The sequence below is a fragment of the Cotesia glomerata genome, unplaced genomic scaffold, assembly GCF_020080835.1.
Source record: "Cotesia glomerata isolate CgM1 unplaced genomic scaffold, MPM_Cglom_v2.3 scaffold_15, whole genome shotgun sequence".
In the NCBI taxonomy this organism is placed as follows: domain Eukaryota; kingdom Metazoa; phylum Arthropoda; class Insecta; order Hymenoptera; family Braconidae; genus Cotesia; species Cotesia glomerata.
In genome coordinates, this window is record NW_025401886.1 from 154,306 (window position 1) to 173,898 (window position 19,593).

A 19,593-nucleotide genomic window follows, 5' to 3' on the forward strand; every position below is an offset into this window, starting at 1 on the left:
TTAGTATTGTATAAGTCCCAAGCTCTTATCAAAACTGCTTCTTCAATTGAATAATTCAATCGAGATTGTCTCCTGACAGGGAGACCCATCATCATCGATTCCAGTTCGATTTTACTTCTTTCATACAGCTCCATCAATTTTTCTATAATTTTTAATAGTTAAATTTTAATATTTTTTAAATGTTCCGTAAAATGAAAAATTTCTTTATTGACATTAAAATCTTGTAATAAATAATCTAGACTTTCATAAATAAAAACACAATTCTAAAATAAACCAATGTTAATATAACTTTTTTAGCGCATTATTTAAAAATTAACAAAATTTTTATTTAAAAAAAATAATTAACAATCAAAATTAACAAATAAAAAAAACATATTACCTGTAAAATTCCAAATACGGGGATGAATACCAAACTCTACATTCAATCGACGATTGTTTGATTCAACGTAATTGTTTGTTTTTTCTAAACACCCAAATACAGAAAAGTTTTCTGGTTTAATAGTCTCTAACCAATATGATTGAAAATACTGAAGAAATTGATAGAATGCTGGTTGAAACGCACTGTACACAGTAAGTAACCAGTTGAAGGCAAGTATAATTTGATGGCTAGGTAATAATGCTAATGTAATTATTTTTCGGAAAAAATCTTTTCCATCATCCCAATCATTTAATACATCCAGTAACCCTTTCTTTTTAGCTTTTTTCATCAACGCCTGAAAAATGATAAAAGTAAATATTAATTTCCAGTTCTTACACTTTGCATGAAAGTCAATTATTAATATAATTATAATTATTTATCTAATGTATTTATTAATCAGATTTGTTTTACTTTGTGGTTATTATGTTTCACTTTCAGTGGCTATTCAATGAGTGGTATTTTAAAATAATTTTTATGGCAATAAATGCCTTTCAGAAAATTTTAATTGTTTGCAATACATGAAAAAAAACTTTTAATTTACTTTATTACAAAAAAAAAATTAATTGATTTTCTGTCATATATTGATAGTAAGTTTAATACATAATATTATATATCCCTATTTAGTATTTTCTAGTAGCTACTGAAAAAATACAGGCTAGTCTGTTATACAATATACTATTAATTGCAAAATTATTACAATATCAACTAATTTTAGTATTTTGTAAAGTAAATTAAATTAAATTAATGCATTAATATGTTTTTTTGTACAAAATGATTAGAAGACATTACTATTGATTGGTCATTCTACCTAACGTGCTCACCTGGACAAAGTGAAAATAGCAACCCTTCAAAACGGCGTTTGGATACAATGTACGAAATACACTCCTTAAACCGACTTCAAAATCTGTTGTGACAGATAAAACTTGTAGGTGTGGTGCTACTTGCTTAAAATGATTCACTACTGAACAGTAACAGGGTTTACTTTTACGTGACATGAAACTCCAAGCCACTGGAAGAACCTAAAAATTGTCAGTATTAAAGGAAATCAACAAAATTTACTAATTACTATATGTAAGTGATTATACAAAAGAAATTTATATAAATAAATATGTACTCGTTCTATGCACAGGTGCTATACGCACCTCTATAGAATTTTTTGTAACGAGAATGATAAATAAAAATAAAAATAAATTTAGGAAAAAAATACTTACTGTATCATCAAAAGACGCCATTATGGTAAAAAATTGATAAATTTTTTTGTACGGCTTTCTTGGGCACACTTTATATGTTGCATCGACGTAAAGATTTACTCTAATAAAATTTTGCAGCAAAGTCGCATCTATAAATATTGTAGCTACTGATCCATCGGTTCCATTTATATTTTTTTTTTTTTTTTTTTTTTTTTTTTTTTTAACCCCGCTTTTCAGACTTCTGTCTCGATGGGGGTCCGGCCGAGACCGGAAGGAGACTCCAGGCTGATCGGTACATTAAGTTTGGCAGAATAAGTTTGGCGGTATTACATACTTTTTCAGCCTGGAGAGTAATGCGGCGATGGGCCGACTTTGGGGAAACTGCACGCATTTGCCTGTGCCCCACCCGTAGCACAGGGCTTGGGGAAACCATCGAAAAACCCAAACCTGTACAGCCCGGCGTGAGTTACGAGCACCGATGTTCACTGAAAATTAAATTTCAGCTCACACCGGGATTCGAACCCACGCCTCACCAGTCCCAAGCAAGTATGACAAGCATTATACCGCTTAGCCATGGGACTGGCTGGTTCCATTTATATTAACAGCACTTATATTACTTGAATTAGAAATAAAACAAGATCTCCATCGCGGTGAGTTTAACAGCTGAACGTATTCTTCCATTGTCCTCGGTACTGGAGGACAATTGCTTCTGCGCCATCGATGCATTTTGTTCTCGTGATGCTAATATATGGGACTAATGCAGATGCTCGTGAATGTCTGCAAAAATATAATTATTAGTATTAGATATCTGACAATTTTTTAGATTTTAATAACGATTGAATTTAATGAAATATTCTTTTTCATCATAGTTTATTTATTATACAAATAGTGTAAGCTGTCAGGTGTCTGCTGACTTCAGTATTATTAGTAAAACTGAAATTGACAAGCATAACAATTTCTTACACTTTTATGTCAATTAAATTATTATGAAAAACAATTCAGTACAAAAATTCTACATTTGTAAATTAAAGAAAAAAAAAAGTAAAAGTACAAATTTTTAAAAATATTCTTTTTTCGTAATTAATTTGCTCCGAAAATTTAAACAACTAACAGATGTTAGCTAATTTCAGTATCATTATTATTAATGCTTTTGAAACCTGAAAATTATCTGAACAATTAAAAATTTATTATCTGTGACAAAAAAAATTATACCTAATACTAATTTCGTTGTAAATAATGCGTAAATCATGTGTAGAAGAGGTTACTGAATGATAAAGTTGGTATTTAAAGTTGTAAATTAATTCAGTATCATAATTTTGTCCATGATTATGATCTTTTGTCAGAGAAACAACTGGGGATTCACTATTCTTCACTCCTCGAGCTGAACATCTCTGTCTACTCTTTTCATGGCATTCAAGGTATCTATTAAAACAATTAAATTATTAAAATATTTAATTTAAAAAACTACAATCGATATGTAATTATTACAAAATATAAGAAAATTAATTTTACTTACATATTATTATCTGAAACACTTACTTGTGAATAACAATAACCATTATAAAAAATTGGCGTCGTTTTATTTTTATTTCTACCAAATTGAAACATATTTTTTTTTTTTTTTTTCGATAATTAACTGTAACAACACTGTAATAAATATTGGAACACTGAATTGTATAATGTAACACTGTAATAAACACTATATAAATTTAATTAATTGAATTTATTTAAAATTATTTACGAAACCCTTAAGTTCAATATCGTCTATCTTTAATTTTTTCTAGATGTATAAATATGTAAATCAATCCTAAACTTTATTCATGAAAATGACATCTAAATTGTTGGTTCAGAAAATTATATATATATAATATAATAATAAAGTGCGTATTTTTACAACGAACTCACTCTTAATCCACGAGCATCGCTAGGCGGCTAAGTGAAGCTTAACAGAGAAACAAAAACCTACCGGCATTTGTTTCGTTCGCTACATTCTTGCTAACTGCGTTGACTAAGCGTCATGATAATAATTGATTATAATAAAGACTAATTTTATTTTATTTGTGCATAAAATTAAAAAAAAGTTTGAGAAGAAAAAGAAATAATAAAAGTTAAATTCAAAAACATATTGTTTTAATTTTCACCTAAAAAAAATGACCCACGTAATCGAAGAGAATGGTCATTCTTATTTTGTTGAAAGAAATTTGCATGGACGAAGGTAAAAATTAAAAATTTATTTAAATTCTTAAATTTTCTTTCAATTAATATTTCTCAGATTATTACGATATGTTTTACAATTAAAAAAAAAAAGTTTTTTTTCGGTTGTGATTAAATTTATAAAATAATTTTAAAAATTGTTCCACGTCTGCTAATTTCAGTACTTTCAGATGCATTTTTATGATAAAAAATTAAAAATTTGTTACGTAAATAGTAAATTTTTAAATAAAAATTATGAAAGTAAAAATTTTGAAAGTCTGGTTCCAGGATTATGATGTGACAATTGTCATTTTACATATAATTTTTTTCCCTGAACATAATAATACTCAATAAACATCGATAATTAATTATTTTTTTCAATTTTTTATAGATATTTGCATTGCCGCTTACGCTTGAAGGCTCGATGTCCAGCTCGAGGAATAAAACAAGGGAATGACCCTATTATTCTTTCTAAAAACCACTCTCACAGAGTCATGCAGCAAAATCGACTTAGTCAGAGATTTAAAGTCGAGCTAACGGCTTCAGCCCGTCAGTCTTTTTTACCTTTGCTCACAATTTACAATGAGGTGGCTGCTAAGTAAGCTGAATTTTTATTTATATTTTGTTTAATTTTATATCTCGTTAAAGGTGTATAAATATCAGACGCCGTAGAGACCCAGAGCCATGACAGTATTTGAAATAAATTTTTTTTTTAATTTGAATATTTTTATGCTTAGAAAAATATTTTTTTTTATACCTTTATGGCTTCCTGACAATATAGGTCCTTATAGCACCTATAACATGATATTGATAAATTGATTGATTATTCTATTAATTATGTTTTAGTTTTCCGGACCTAGTTGTGGCTAGTGAACCGTTTCAAAGCGTACACAGGCTGATGGCCAATTCTCGTCACAGATTTATTCCAGATGATGTGGAGAGTTACGTTGATTTAATTAATACTCTCAATAATCCACATTATCATCAGTTACGCGAGTACTACCGTGGTTATTCGCTCAACTTTTCAGCCCTGCAGGATGACGCTCTAATTATCGGAGATCCGGAGTTGATTGCAGAGTTTGCGTTTGATACTTTCTTCATTACGACAACTACAAATGTCCTCCCACAAGTGAATAATACGCGTTTAATAAGCAGTATTGTTGCCAAATACAATAATAATGTTAGTAATTTATATTTTCATTTCTTATTGGGTTTAAAGCTTTTAAATGCTATCGATTTCAAATGATCTTCATTAAAATCTTTCTTTCTTATCTCTTCTTCTATTACAGAAATCTATCAACTTTCTTTTTCTTTTCATTTCCTACAATAGCACGACGGTAATTATATACTTTATATAATATATTACTGTTTTTTATTTGATGTGATACATTTCGTAATAATTAATAAATTTGTTTATTGTAAAATTGATATTTTACAGGCTTTTCCGGTGATTACCATTTTTTGGAAAGACATGAATGCAGACGTGGTTGTTGAAGTATTCAATCAACTCCGTCAATCATTTTTAGTAGATGGAAATGTTAGACGTATTTATACGGATTTATGCTTCAAAAATTGTTTGCGAAGCGCTTTTCCACAAGCTGAAGTTATTAGTACATATGACAGTTTTGGCCGTGTAAGTAGATTTTAATTATTTGTTAATACTACTGTTTTAATACAATTAAGTAAACTGTATGAATCAAATAATATATTTAACTATTATTTTTCATAGTATTGACTAGTAGATAATAAAGCTTTAATAATATAATTAATATAATTTTAAATACAAAAAAAAATACTGTTCTCTTATGTTCACTCTATCTTAAATTTTTATTTGTGAATTGTTAATAGCTTTTTGAAATTATCGACGAAGAGTTTAAAATTTTTTATGGACAATTATCACATACTTAAATTTGTCAACATTCTAAAATATCATTTTTTCACGCATGAACATCCTTAAATTAAATAAAAAAAGTTTTATGTTAATATCGATTTTTTTTATAGATGATTTATCAGCAAGCAATTAATCATGGTGTTGATTTTCACGATATTGATCAAAAAGAATTTTTTATGAGAATCATGGCGCTTACGCTACTTCCTGAAGACATGGTAGCCGATGCGTTTAATCAGTCGGTCGCCGCTTTAAGTCCTCCAAATCGTCTGGCGCTGCAAGCTTTTATTAATTACATCGAAAATGGGTGTATTAATGGAACAGAGTTGGTAAATTTTTTTAATTCTCCTGATGCATTTACTAATGCCGGGATTTTGGCAAAACAAGATCTACAAAACCGTGTAGGAGTTAATCCTACCATTTGGGATTTCATGAGTAAGTTAAAAAAAAAAAAAAAAAAAAAAAGAAAAATAAACTTGAGAAAAATAATTGATTTAGTTAGTAGGCTATCTCTGCAATTTTCGAGCGCAAAGAATTCGAAAGTTATTTTGAATTTTTTATTGTTCCAGAGAAATATATTTTGTACATGAATACCATGAAAGTGGATTTGAATAAGCTCCAGCAGAATCCAACAGCAACAATTAATCGATTCCCTCGAGCTAACAATTCATGTATCAAAAAAACATTATTACGCCGATTGTGGACACTGCTGAATCGAAGTAAACTTTCTGCGGATAACTTTTTAGTTAGAATCATGCATCTGCAAGAGGAATACTGCAACGGATTAATTTTCAATGATGAATTAATGCTTGCACAGCAATTAATCATCATCGAAGATGGTAATAATAAACTATTATTCATAAGAGTTAAATTTATTGAGGAGAATCTGTGCGAAGTTGATAATAAATCAACATACTTTTTTTTCTACACTATATATGCTATATTATCGTTGCCACTAGACTCTCCTTAATTAGTGTTAGTTGATCAACAATGATTTTATCTTCATTAATTGCTGATGTTTTATTTACGTTTCTTTTCATTTTTTTTTATAGATCTGAATTTGAACGAAGAGGTTCCCGGAATGCGGTGCGCTATTTGTGGCTTGAATCCAGTTAAGATTGTTTGTCTTCCCTGTCTACACACTCAAATGTGTGGAGAATGTTCCGTGAACATAAGAAATGCAGCAGGAAATAGGAATATTCAATGTCCTTTTTGTAATCTGCCTGTCCGATTTGGACAAGGTCAATTTCGGCAAAATTTTGACGGCAGCGTTTTAATGATCTGCGAGCAGTGTAATGTAAGGGAGATATCAATTGTGTGTGTACCATGCTTACACATCCGTTTTTGTCAACATTGTTGCGATGAAATCACTGCAAGCGGTGCTTCAAGATGTCCTGCCTGCGACCACGAAGTGAGATTTGAAAAAGGCTACTTTCCATAAGAAAATATAATCAAAATTAACCCTTTCTATCATTAACCGTTTTTTAAAATTAATACAAAAAAAATATAAAGTAAATTTTATTAAATCTAATAATAAGTAAATAAAAATTAATATCTATTATCTATCTATTGAAAAAAAAGTTGAGTACAAAATAAAAAAAAAAAAACTTGATAAAATGTTTTCATTAAAAGTAACTTGTAATACTAAAAAAAAAAAAAAAAGACAAAAACAATTATCTGTACTTTATTTAATTTTTATAATAAATAATATTATTCAATGATAATTATTATAATCTTATAATTAACGGTTTGTAATATTAAATAAAGAAAAACAATAACTACTGAACTTTATTTTATTTTTAATAATAAATCATTTTATTGAATAATAATTTTTAATTAGTGATCATAAATATAATATAATTTTTATAACATTATTTTATTTGCAAAAATAAGTTATTATTGTAATGTTTTCTATAAATTAATTTTTCAACACTTGAATTATTAGAGCCAGAAGCTACGCACTCTCTCTGTTTCATTTGGAGATTTCTGTTTTACCAATTCAGCTGACGTAAAATTTACATTATCAACAGTCGTCAGCAATCAATTTTGTCATTAAATTTTCGATCAGTAATACATATTTTAAAAATTTTTTTCGAACAATATGTCATTTAATCGAAATTTCAATCGTGATGTAATTTTCGAATATTTAATGTCATTAATGGATGATTGTCTCGAAAGATATTAAGTTCTTAATTTCATTCACTCTAATAGCTATTTTACGGTAAATTTCCTCGCCTTTCTTTCTCAATTTTATTTATATCGTTTTTCGTTCCATATTCCACAAGAGGACGTTTCTGGCTCCCACTAATTCCTTCAACGAACAAAGACAGCGTAAAATTCATGCGCGCGCATCAGGCTCATTTAAACGTACTAAAATAGAGAGACGATGAGAATTGGAGTATAAGAAAGATAAAGACAGAAAGATAGCTCCAAATTTTTACGAAATTTTTTGAATAATTTTGAATAATTATTTATTTTTGGTCCGACTCATCTGAAGTTGCAACATAATGATCGAAACACAGATTCATTTTTTATTTTTATAGTGATACTATATTCAAAATGTAATATTTTAAATATAGTATAAATATTTTCTGTTTTAGTTTTATAAATATAACAATATTTTCATTAATCAGTTTTTCACTATGCCAATAAAATTTTTTGGTTATGTTTTAACACGTGGTATTACGAAGCAAGCTTTGGAATTTACTTTGTTTACGACTACACACAAGGTACTCCGGGACGCATGCGCAACTATGCTCTTATATCCTTGTCTTTTGCACGAAAAATCGATTGTCTGTTTCTTTCATCAGAATATATTTTTTTTTAATTTTCAAAATTAAACTTTTTATTATAAAGGCTTCAGATGATTTCAAGGTAACTGCCACATACAAATACATTCAATTATTTTTTAATTTTTAAATCATGCTCATAATTTTCAATTAACATGTGAAGGAAATAAGCTACATTTATTTACCTTTTCTCACCTGGTTGCAGGTAAATATAGCAATCATAGAGATAGGTGCTTACTACACCCGGGAAATAATGAATTTGCCTAATTATATATAGTTATATATAATCACTTATATATAATTAGACCTGAAAATTAGCCAGATCTGATCATATATAATTAGATATAATTATTTCTATAAAAATAAAAAAAATTCACTGTGAGCGGGGATTGAACCGGGGACCTGACGCTTTAAAGACTAACACGCCACCTGTTTACCTACGAGACTTACTGGAAGAGTAAAGCTTGAAATACCTATAACTCATGCAAATCGAACACATAATCGATTTTTATAAGTTAAATTAATTAATACAGTTCCATTATTTCATCCACAAAAAACTATAGTTTAAAAGATTATTAATCATTGGAGTAGCAGACTCTGAGATGAAAACCGAGAATGTTTTATAGTAATCACAAAATGCATATATAATTATATATGATTCATATATAATCAGATATGATTCATATATAATTAGATATGATTCATACATAATTATATATGATTCATATATAATTAGATATGATTCATATATAACTATATATGATTCATATATAGTTATGTATGATTCATATATAATTATATATGATTTCCGTATAGTTACACTGATATTGATAGAATGATTTGTTTATATTTAATGAGCTTTATTAACTGTTAATAAGTGATTTCTTAACATAATGGGATTTAATATATATTTATTACCAGTTAATAAATTATTTATTAAATACGATTTATTAAATGTTAATAAATATTTGTTAACAGTTAACAAATATTTATTCAAAATCAAAAGCAAAAATAGCAATTTTCTTTTGACAATTTTTATAACCTGACAGCTGGAATATCAATTAGATCTGATCAGATATAATCATATATAGACTTATATATAATCATATATAGCCCTAGATAAGTCTGGTCTAATCAGATCTAATTATATATAGATTTATATATAATCATATATAGCCCCAGGTAACTTAGGTCTAATCAGATCTAATTATATATAGATTATATATAATCATATATAGACCTAGATAACTCAGATCTGATTATATACAGTCTTATATAAAATATACATACAATATATTAGTCTTTATATGATTATATATATTTTACATAAAAATTTAGATATAATCATATATAATTCTATATATTCAATATATAATCATATATAAATATATATGATTAGGCAAATTCATTTTTTCCCGGGAAGGTAAAAATTATAAATAAATTAGTTATTAATTAATTAATTATTATGTAATGCAGCAGACTTATGGTGACAGAGGTTATTTTTATGAATTCATAATATTGAAATTAGCTTATAAAAAATTATTTCATCTAATTAACAGATGAGGGTATATTTTTCTTATCCCAGATCTTAGACTATTACTTCCCCCGTTTTTTCCGTACTGACCTTGTGCAATCGGATGAAATTTAGAACGAAATAAATCAAACTCTAGCGTACCGACCGACGGATTTTGAGTAAATTTTAAACTCAGTTACTATTGAGTGGCGTTAATTATTTCTCTGCTGGCAGTTTATTACGAAGCGGGCCTAATATTAATAAAATAACAACCACGCCATAAATAAATATTACTAAAAAAATAAATAATATAAAATTGAGTGTTTTTGCCCTTGTGAAACTTCATAAAATTTGAATAGGTCATTATTTGCCTCCTATCCCTCAAAAGTTCAACTTATGGAGCAATAATAACAAAAAATATTGTATGTCATTTAGCCACTAAGGGCCAGCTTTTAAACCCCAGATTTAAGGATTTTATCATTGTGAATATATCTATATATAGATATATTCACAATGATAATATACTTAAACCCGGGGTTGAAAAACTGGCCCTAAGTGGTGATTTTGACAACGACGATTTTACGATATTCGCTTTAAAGTTTGTAACGTGAATGTACGAAAACGAGCGTAAATTTCCGTCCTCGGTTTCGCCTCGGACGTTAAAATTACGACCGTTTTCGTACATTCCCGCCATAAACCTTAAGCTCATGATGTCTCATAGCAAATGTTATGGAGTTTTTAAAATCCTTCTCCGATTATTTGTACGATTATTATTTCCCAAGATATTGATTATGAAAGTCTAAATGAACTTTTTTGCTTTAATTGACGAGAACTCCGCGGGAAATCATCGTAAAGGCATTTTATTTACATCAGATTTAAGGGCATTGAATTTACTAGAAATAATTATTAGCGGTATAATTAAAAAACTTTTTCCAAGCTCGTACACCTTTTTTAAGATGAGGAAAATTTGGAAAATTTTGTTCTTTTGGTAGATTTCTTAAGATTACTCCAAAACCGAAAATCATATAAAAATTTTATTTCAATTCATTTCAATTTTGAATTTTTCTTATATCCCTTAATTTTTGTGACTAGTATAGGTGATTTGACTAGTGTTATATCCGGCATACCATATATAAGACAGGGCCTCCCATTCCCGCCGAGAAGTGCAGCGCTTGCATATTTAGGGAACAACGACGTGGACTGCGCCACGGCTCAATCGTGGCAGAAGAATACACATTAGAGCGCATTGTCACCTTATAAAAAAAAAAAAACCAATTGTTTAATTAGTAGCCCTTCCTGTAAATCGCGACCAAGGTGATAAAAGACGCAAACACCATAATTCGTCAGCTCACTTACAAGGTAACAGTTCTGCCTTAGAGCCCGAGTGAGTCCTACACCCCGTTACGTGTAGGCAGACTTCAATTAATAAGTCATTTCCCTTTTTATTCAATTTCGAGTTCCTTATCGGTATTTTCGAGTTCTGTGATTGTGATTCTTCGAGCCATGATAATCGAGAGTCTCGCAGTTCCGGTGACCTGGTCTTTATTATTATAAGTTACCCTGTTGAAAATCTCCAATAGGATCCCATCAAAAGCGACACAAGCCACTTAGAAACCAATAAAATTTATGGGTTTCTAAGTGGCTTTTGTCGCTTTTGATGGGATCCTATTGGAAATTTTTAACAGGGTAATAAGCGATTAGTGTAAATTAAGACGTGTTTGCCCCATAGGGCCATTAATCTGAATATAAATATAAAAACCCGAATCGAAGTGTTCCATTATTTATAAGCTAAGAGTCCATCCAACCTTCAACCTCCAGTCCAACTAAAGAAAGGCAGCCAAGCAGCGGAAGATACAACATACAACCAAAGAACGTATCCTCGTTGAAGTCAAGATTTGTAATAGTAAGTAGAGGTTATTGTTATTATTTCCGAGGTCGATTGTCTTATTCAAGGGGTCCACTCCGGGGTTTTCACCTTCGCGAACTCATAAAATAAAAACTTAACGGTTCATTCGTTAAGGAAATTTATCTGTTATCCGAACCTCCTTTAGCCTAGCTATCAAATTCTAAAATTATATTTTCTCGGATATAATACTAGACATCCGCAAAATTAAATAAAAAACTTTTATGTTTATGCAATTTATTTTGAGCTTCAATTTTAATCAATACTTTACAATTGAGTAAGAATTATAAAGTCAATAAACACTGCTATTTTTAAGTGAATGAAGCAAGCTATCACTGCTTATATTTGACACGTTAGATTCCATTGAAATGTCATTACTGTTTTGTGATGGTGGTAATGTCACATTCCCGGATTCTGGAAATGGTGGTGATACGTTTCTTTGAAAATGACCGGAAATGTTACCAATGGGCTTATAAGTTGCTACTACAATAATTTTACCACTCCGACTTCGAGCCTTGCCGACTCCGAAATATTGGCTGGTGGACCATATCAATTGTGTAAAGTGACCTGTGTATGCAAAAAAAGTACATATTAGTTTAAAGTACTTAAATTAATCATTTTTCGAAATATTCATGTGCAGCAATAAAAAATTTTTCAATCGTAAAGCACTCTGATGCTTCATATCATAAGTCGTGCAATTTATTGAGGGGGTTGAAACAGTTTACAGCTCGTCTTTTACGCATTTTTTAGGGAACTTTTTTTGACGAACAATGAAAAGATAAACAATAAAAAGATCCGTGCATTTAGACTTCTAGATGAAAATTCCGTTTTTTTTATTCGCATCAACCAATCAGTCGAAATCATGGAGGAAGTCAGCGACCTTTTTTTCGAAGCGAACGTCTTCAGAGTAATATAACTTTCGTTCTAATAAAAATTTTTATTTTGAATTCGTTTTACATAATCTTGAAATAACAATAAATAAATACCCTAGCGGTTTTGGTGCCACCGATAGAACTCTGTAAAAAATCGGAGTATTGTGTGCAGTTGTGACACATAAAGACAATAGTAGTTCATTGATGTTTAATTGGAATCGTTACGGAGTTTTGTTGCAGTTTCGCTGGTGTTCTTATAAAGTTTCCCCCGGAGTTTATCAGTTTTTGCGGATTTTCTGTCGAGTTTAGTCGGCGTCTTCACCGAATTTTTGTGGTATCCGTGGAGCTTTTCAGGAGTTTTTGCGAGTTTCATCAGAGTTTTCCCTCGAGTTTTACTGGTATTCTTACGGAGTTTCTGTCAAGTTTTTTTTAACTTCCCGCTAAGAAAATCAAAAATTTTCAAAAATCGGGAAGTTATTGTTTTTACCCCGTTTTACGAAAATCGAGTTTTCATCGAATCTCGACGTTTCGAGATCCTAGGAAGCTTCCTTGACTATTCCAGCGATGGCGTCTGTATGTATATGTGTGTGTGTGTGTGTGTGTGTGTGTGTGTGTGTGTGTGTGTGTGTGTGTGTGTGTGTGTGTGTGTGTGTGTGTGTGTGTGTGTGTGTGTAACGATTCGGACCTGTAGATTTTGAGAAATCGTAAAAAAAACTAAAAAAAATTTTTTTTAATGTGGTTTTTTTTGGAATAACTTATAAACGGCTTAACTGATCAATTCCAAAAACTGATCAGCTCTTAACATTAAAAAACTACGTCGATCGCTGCCAGCCCGGTCAAAATCGGTTGATTCGTTCATGAGTTATCGTTGACGAAAGAAAACCGAAAAAAGTGTTTTTTCGGAATTACTCCGAAATTTTTCGTTCTATTAATTTAAACTTGAAAATTTTCTTCATGAAGCTTAAATAACTGCGTCGAATGACACCAACCGCGTAAAAATCAGTTTATTCATTCAAATGTTATTGCGATTTGAAAATTCAAAAAATAGTGTTTCATCAAATTTCTATCAAACTTTTGAGCTCGAAGAGCTCAAAAGCATACAAGAGCTATTTTTTTAAGCTTGGAGAGCTCAAAATAACACACAAATTATATTTATGAGCTTGAAGAGCTCAAAAACGTCATAATTGCAATTTCAAGCGTTTAGGTATAGAATTGGCGGGACGTTGCAGGGATGGCCTTCAGGATCAATCGTTTTCCTAATTTTTGAGTTTTCGAAGTTATATTTTTAAATTTCCGCTAAGAAAATTGGAAATTTTTAAAAATCGGGAAGTTATTGATTTTACCCCGTTTTTCGAAAATCGAGTTCTCATCAGATCTCGACGTTTTAAGGTTCTACCCGGAAAAAAAGGATTAGATCTGGCCATATATAAAAAGATCTGGCCAGATCTTTAAAATGTCTCTATCTGACGAGATCTGGCCAGATATAATCAGATCTGACCAGATATAACTCAAAAAATAACCTGGTTAGATCTGATCAGATCTTTAAATGGCCCGGGTAAAAAAATTATATATATTTATTCATAATTATATATGAAAAATGTCACTATATAATTACATAGAATTATTTCGATAAAAAAAAAAAAAACGGAGAGCGCGGGAACCGAACCTGAGACCTGACGCTTGAAAAACTCATTCATTACCCTCTTACCTACGAGACTTACTTGAAGAGTAGAATTTGTAATAACTTCAAGTAATGCATGATCGATGCGTAATGAAAAAAATTTTTTATCAAATTTTCAAATTATTAATTATCAATATACGCTGATAGAAAGATATATTAACTAGGGTAAATGCGCCAGCTGTTGACCGGGCACCGATTAGTTGACCAATGGATATAAAAGTTAATTAATAATTATTTCACAAGGATTTTTTAAGTTCCCGCTAAGAACATTAAAAATTTTCAAAAATCGGAAAGTTATTGGTTTCACCCTGTAAAATGATGTAAATTACGGGAAAGCGGAGCATCAGGTTTTGGTCTGGATATCTCAATTAAAACATGGAAATATTTATTAAAATGAACACTATAAATTTATTTACACTAAATACAAGTTATATTTAATATGTTAATTAGCGGATTGTTTAAATAAAAGCGGATAAATAAAGCACTGCGTGAATAATAAAGCGAAGCCGGCCGACACGTGGTTGAGCACACTGCCGACACTGGAAAAGCGGAGAATTAATTGCACAAATAACACAATTTACCTGTAACAAACTAAAGCGGATTAATAACAATTAATTTAAGCAAATTAGATTATTAAATAAGCGAAATGCGGTTTATTAACAAAAAGCGAAAGTAAAGAAATACTAATGGCGACTTGATGCAGCGAAAGCGTGGAAGCGAAAGAATTATAATAATAATGCGTCTTCTTCCTCGTCGACTTGGGGAAGAAGGCTGATTGCGCTGTCAGCGGAGCGATCAGCCAATCACACCACCGAGACATGGCGTGATCAGTCAAGCTAAGCTTTCATAGGCGGTTAGTTTTTGCGGGAACCAGCGGTAGACAGGTGCGGCTCGTGAAATTGGGAGTCCCCCAGGGGTGACTTTATCGCGGCTGGGCCTGTTCACTGAACATTCTCCCCCAGGTTGGCGGCTGCGTCGACAAGATTGTTTTCTTTATATGTTAGCGGCAAGACACAGATCTTTGTAATTGGTCGTACTAGCTCTGTGTTAACTGTCTTGACAGTTACCACGCGGACTTGTCCATCTTCCCCTGGATGGAGAGCGATGACTTTGTCTAATGGCCACTTGGTTGGCGGGAGATCTTCAGTAGTGATCAGTACAACTGAACCTACTTTGATCTCGTTGCGTTGATGATGCCACTTTGAAATGGCTTGGTAGCGGTGGATGCAGTCCTGGTAATAGCGTTTCCAGAAATGTTGAACCATTTGCTGGACTTGTTCCCAATGCGAGAGCCGAGCGGGTTGTACTTCTGTCAGCGATGGCTCTGGAACTGCGGTTAGTGACTGTCCGATTAAGAAATGACCTGGTGTCAGTACTGCCAGGTCAGCAGGATCTTCATTCAGCGGTGTGAGCGGTCTGGAGTTCAAGATGGCTTCAATTTGAGCTAGTAGCGTTGAATATTGCTCAAGCGTCAACAGCGAGCCTCTTATTGTTCTTCGAAGGTGAAACTTAATAGATTTCACAGCGGCTTCCCACTTTCCTCCAAAATTTAGGGCTCCAGGCGGATTGAACTTCCAGTTCGTGCCATCTTGAGCGATTAAAACTGATAATTCTCGAAGTGTGCGGGGTCCTGCAGCGAATAGTCGTCTTAGCTCTTTATCTGCCCCTACAAAGTTGGTTCCGCAGTCTGAGTATAGCGTATGACAGATACCTCGGCGACTAGTAAAGCGGTAATAAGCGGCGATGAAGGCGGCAGCGGTGTACAGTCAGTGACTAGCTCTAGATGTACAGCTGAGCTGAACCTGCAGACAAAGACTGAAATCCAGACTTTGTATGTTTTTGCACCTCGTCCTTGAAAAGTTTTCAGTATGATGGGTCCAGCGTAGTCGAGTTCTGTATGCAGGAAAGCTCGAGTTGGCTGCACTCGTGCGGCAGGTAGTTGACCCATCAACTGTTGAGCGCGTTCTCCACGGTGTCTAGTGCAGATAGTGCAGCGTAATATGAATGATCTGACTGGAACACGGCCTCCAATGATCCAGACCCTCTTTCGTAAATCAGCGAGCGTAAGCTGAGTACCTACGTGAAGCGTTTTGCGGTGCGAATCATCAATCAAGATTGATGTAAGCGGTGACTGTCGTGGTAGAATCGCTGGATGCTTTTCTTCTGGGTCCAGCAATGCGTGTTTCAAGCGGCCACCGACTCTCAGGACCCCCTGATGATCGATGAACGGAGTTAGCTTGGTGATGCAGTTATTTTTCGGCAGACCATCACCATCTTGAAGCGTGTGAATCTCTCTAGCGAAGTATTGTCCTTGAGTGAACTTTATCAAGGTCAATTTAGCGCGCTCCAGGTCTGATGGAAAAAACGGGTAGGCCAACGAAGATTGTGGAACTCTTTTGAAGCAGTCAATGACACGATACCAGATGATGAGCTTCCGTAGCAGTGGAAACAGCTGCGTGTAATGCGATAGTAATTGTTGGAGCAGGCAGTTTTCTGCTTTCCAAGAGGATTCTGGTTCATGAAGCCAAGTCGGTCCATGCCACCAGAGAGCGTGTTGTTTTAGCTTTAGCGTTGGTATACCTCTTGAAGCGCAGTCAGCGGGGTTTTGTTTTCCTGGAATAAATTTCCAGGAGACTTCTCGAAGCGTTTCTTGGATTTTTCCCACTCTCTTGCGGACGAATGTCTTCCAGCGAGTTGCTGGACTTTTAATCCATGCGAGAGTCACGGCGGAGTCAGTCCAGAGATTTATCCTGACATTTTCAAGCGACTGAACTTCCTTGACATGAAGTATCAGTTGTTTAAGCAACCATGCAGCAGATAATTCCAAGCGTGGAATTGTCATGGTCTTCAGCGGTGCTACTTGCGTTTTTGAACACAAAAGTGAGACCTTTGTGTTCCCGTCAGCGTCAGTGACTCTCAAATGAACAGCGGCAGCCATAGCGTTTTGCGAAGCGTCTGAGAACCCGTGAAATTCTATTGTTGCTCCAGGTGCAATATTATTCCAGTGTGGAATGCGGATGGATTCGATGTTTCGAAGATCCTCGCGGTATCCAGTCCATTTATGAATGAGTGATGGTGACAATTGTTCATCCCATGACACTCTATCTAGCCACAGATCTTGCATGAAGATCTTGGCTTTGATGACAATTGGTGCGAGAAGTCCTAGCGGGTCATACAGCTTAGCGATTTCAGACAAAAGAGCTCTTTTTGTCTTAGGTGTCTCTGGCAGTAGTGTGTACTTGAACTGAAGAGCGTCAGTGTGTGAATTGCAGTACATGCCCAGGACCTTTACTGGTGCATCACTGATTTCTTTAAGCGGTGTTTCTAGCTGCTTTTCTGGAGCGACTTCAGCGAGCAGCGTTGGACTATTACTAGTCCATTTGGCGAGCGGAAAGCAGCCTGCGGTGCACAGAGCTTTTGTTTGCACTGCAACCTTTATAGCGTCTTCTTCGTTGTCTGCTCCACCGTAGATATCGTCTACGTAGAGTGTTTCCAACATTGGAGTAACAGCTAGCGGGAAGCGGTGTCCCTCATCCTTTACTAGTTGGATGAGGACACGTACAGCGTCAAAAGGTGGACTAGTGGTCCCGTAGGTGACTGTTGAGACAGTAAGCGTCAACTAGGTCATTCTCATCTATCCAGAGAATGCACTGATGCGGCCAATCAAGAGAATCAACTTCAATCTGTCTGAACATCTTGGTGATGTCAGTAGCGAATAGAATTCTGTTGCAACGGATTCTCAACATCACGTCGAAGATGTCAATTTGCGTTTTGGGTCCTGCGTGTAGAATGTCGTTCAATGAAATTCCTGTAGATGTTGCACAAGAACCGTTGAACACTGTGCGGAGTTTCGTAGTGGTGCTATCAAGCTTCAATACCCCATGGTGAGGCAAGAAGTAAGCGTTTGCGGGCAAGTCGTTGATTGGAACTCGTACCATGTGCCCTAGTTGTATGTATTCTGCCATGAACGCACGGTACATGTCAGAATATTCTTTTTCTCGCGACAAGCGGGTTATTAATCTGCGGAGTGACCCCATGGCTGCGTTGATAGAGTCGCCAAGTTGACTCTCGGGGGCTTTAAGCGGTAATCTCACTACATAGCGTCCATCAGGCTGTCGATAATGCGTTTGACGAAAGTGAACTTCACATTCGTCTTCCTCAGCGGTGTTGAGCGGTGAATTACCTGATATAACTTCTTCCTGCTCCCAAAACTTTGCGATAGCGTCTTGTAATGATGTGTTTAATGACGCATGTAATGCTGCGTGTGACGTGGAAGCGTGTTTAGCGGTGGCAGCTCCATAGACAATCCAAACAAGCGTGCTGGATTGTGCAATCGGAGAATTGCGAAGTCCACGTTTAACCTCAGCGTTCATGATCTGTGCAGCTGGTGATGCATCTAGAATAATGTCTACAGGACGCGGCTGTAGATAGTACGGGTCAGCGAGCTTGAGATTATCAAGATGCTCACACCTAGTAAACTTCCTGCGCAGACATTGCCAATGCCCTTGAGCATGACCATGTCGCGTTGTAGCGGTTGTCCAAGCTTCTTGAAGAGCGTCTGTCTCATAAATGAGAGCTTTGAGCCTTGATCGATCAAGTTGATTACTATGACTAGATTATTATAATTTTGGTTCATGATAAAATTTACACGATTAGATTAAATAATGATGATAATAAATTTATAATCACTTAATAAAAATAACAGACAAAAACGATTATCATAGTTTCAATCGTGTAGTTAAATTTTTTTTTATTTCTTTGAATAAGTAGCTACAATTTTATTTTTGGTAACGTAAGGAAATTTTTGAAGTGAAACTTCTTTAGAATCGTTGTGATTTCAAACCGGATGCAACGAAAAAACGACAGGTAAGAGACACAAATACAAAAATGTGTAGGATGAAGCCAGGGGAAAGAATGAGACAGAAATATACATACAATTTGTATATTATCGGTCTCTCCTCTTTGTGCCATACTTCGTAGCGTCCCCACTCCCGTCTTCTAAGCATAGTCGCCTGTAATTTGTGAGCCAGAGCGAGAGAGCAGATGTCAGTGTGTATGTATATTGCACACTGTTTAATACGTGCTTGTATTTGAGCATTTAACGTGTGTAGTGCATGTGAAAACTACGTGAGCTTACTGTACACTG

General features: G+C 33.6%; 3 protein-coding genes across 3 annotated transcripts in view; 1 reads left to right on the forward strand and 2 right to left on the reverse strand.

Moving 5' to 3' along the window:
• The window catches only part of LOC123273860, a 2,754-nt gene extending 1,104 nt beyond the window's left edge, over nucleotides 1–1,650 (reverse strand). Inside the window, exons 1-3 of the mRNA XM_044741331.1 lie at nucleotides 1,630–1,650; nucleotides 1,240–1,437; nucleotides 420–713 (exon numbers count right to left, since the gene is read on the reverse strand). Coding sequence (XP_044597266.1) covers nucleotides 420–713; nucleotides 1,240–1,437; nucleotides 1,630–1,650 — 513 coding nt within the window. The remainder of the gene's footprint in view (nucleotides 1–419; nucleotides 714–1,239; nucleotides 1,438–1,629) is intronic.
• Nucleotides 1,651–4,187: 2,537 nt separating this feature from the next.
• On the forward strand, nucleotides 4,188–7,160 carry LOC123273868. Its single transcript, XM_044741344.1, has 6 exons — nucleotides 4,188–4,399; nucleotides 4,648–4,981; nucleotides 5,240–5,434; nucleotides 5,803–6,124; nucleotides 6,259–6,528; nucleotides 6,742–7,160. Exons 1-6 carry the CDS (start codon nucleotides 4,296–4,298, stop codon nucleotides 7,128–7,130), a joined length of 1,614 nt encoding a protein of 537 aa, XP_044597279.1. The 5' UTR covers nucleotides 4,188–4,295; the 3' UTR covers nucleotides 7,131–7,160.
• Nucleotides 7,161–12,114: 4,954 nt separating this feature from the next.
• LOC123273866 (Golgi-associated plant pathogenesis-related protein 1-like) overlaps nucleotides 12,115–19,593 on the reverse strand; it is a 298,986-nt gene continuing 291,507 nt past the window's right edge. Inside the window, exon 3 of the mRNA XM_044741342.1 lies at nucleotides 12,115–12,461. Coding sequence (XP_044597277.1) covers nucleotides 12,187–12,461 — 275 coding nt within the window. The 3' untranslated portion in view covers nucleotides 12,115–12,186. The remainder of the gene's footprint in view (nucleotides 12,462–19,593) is intronic.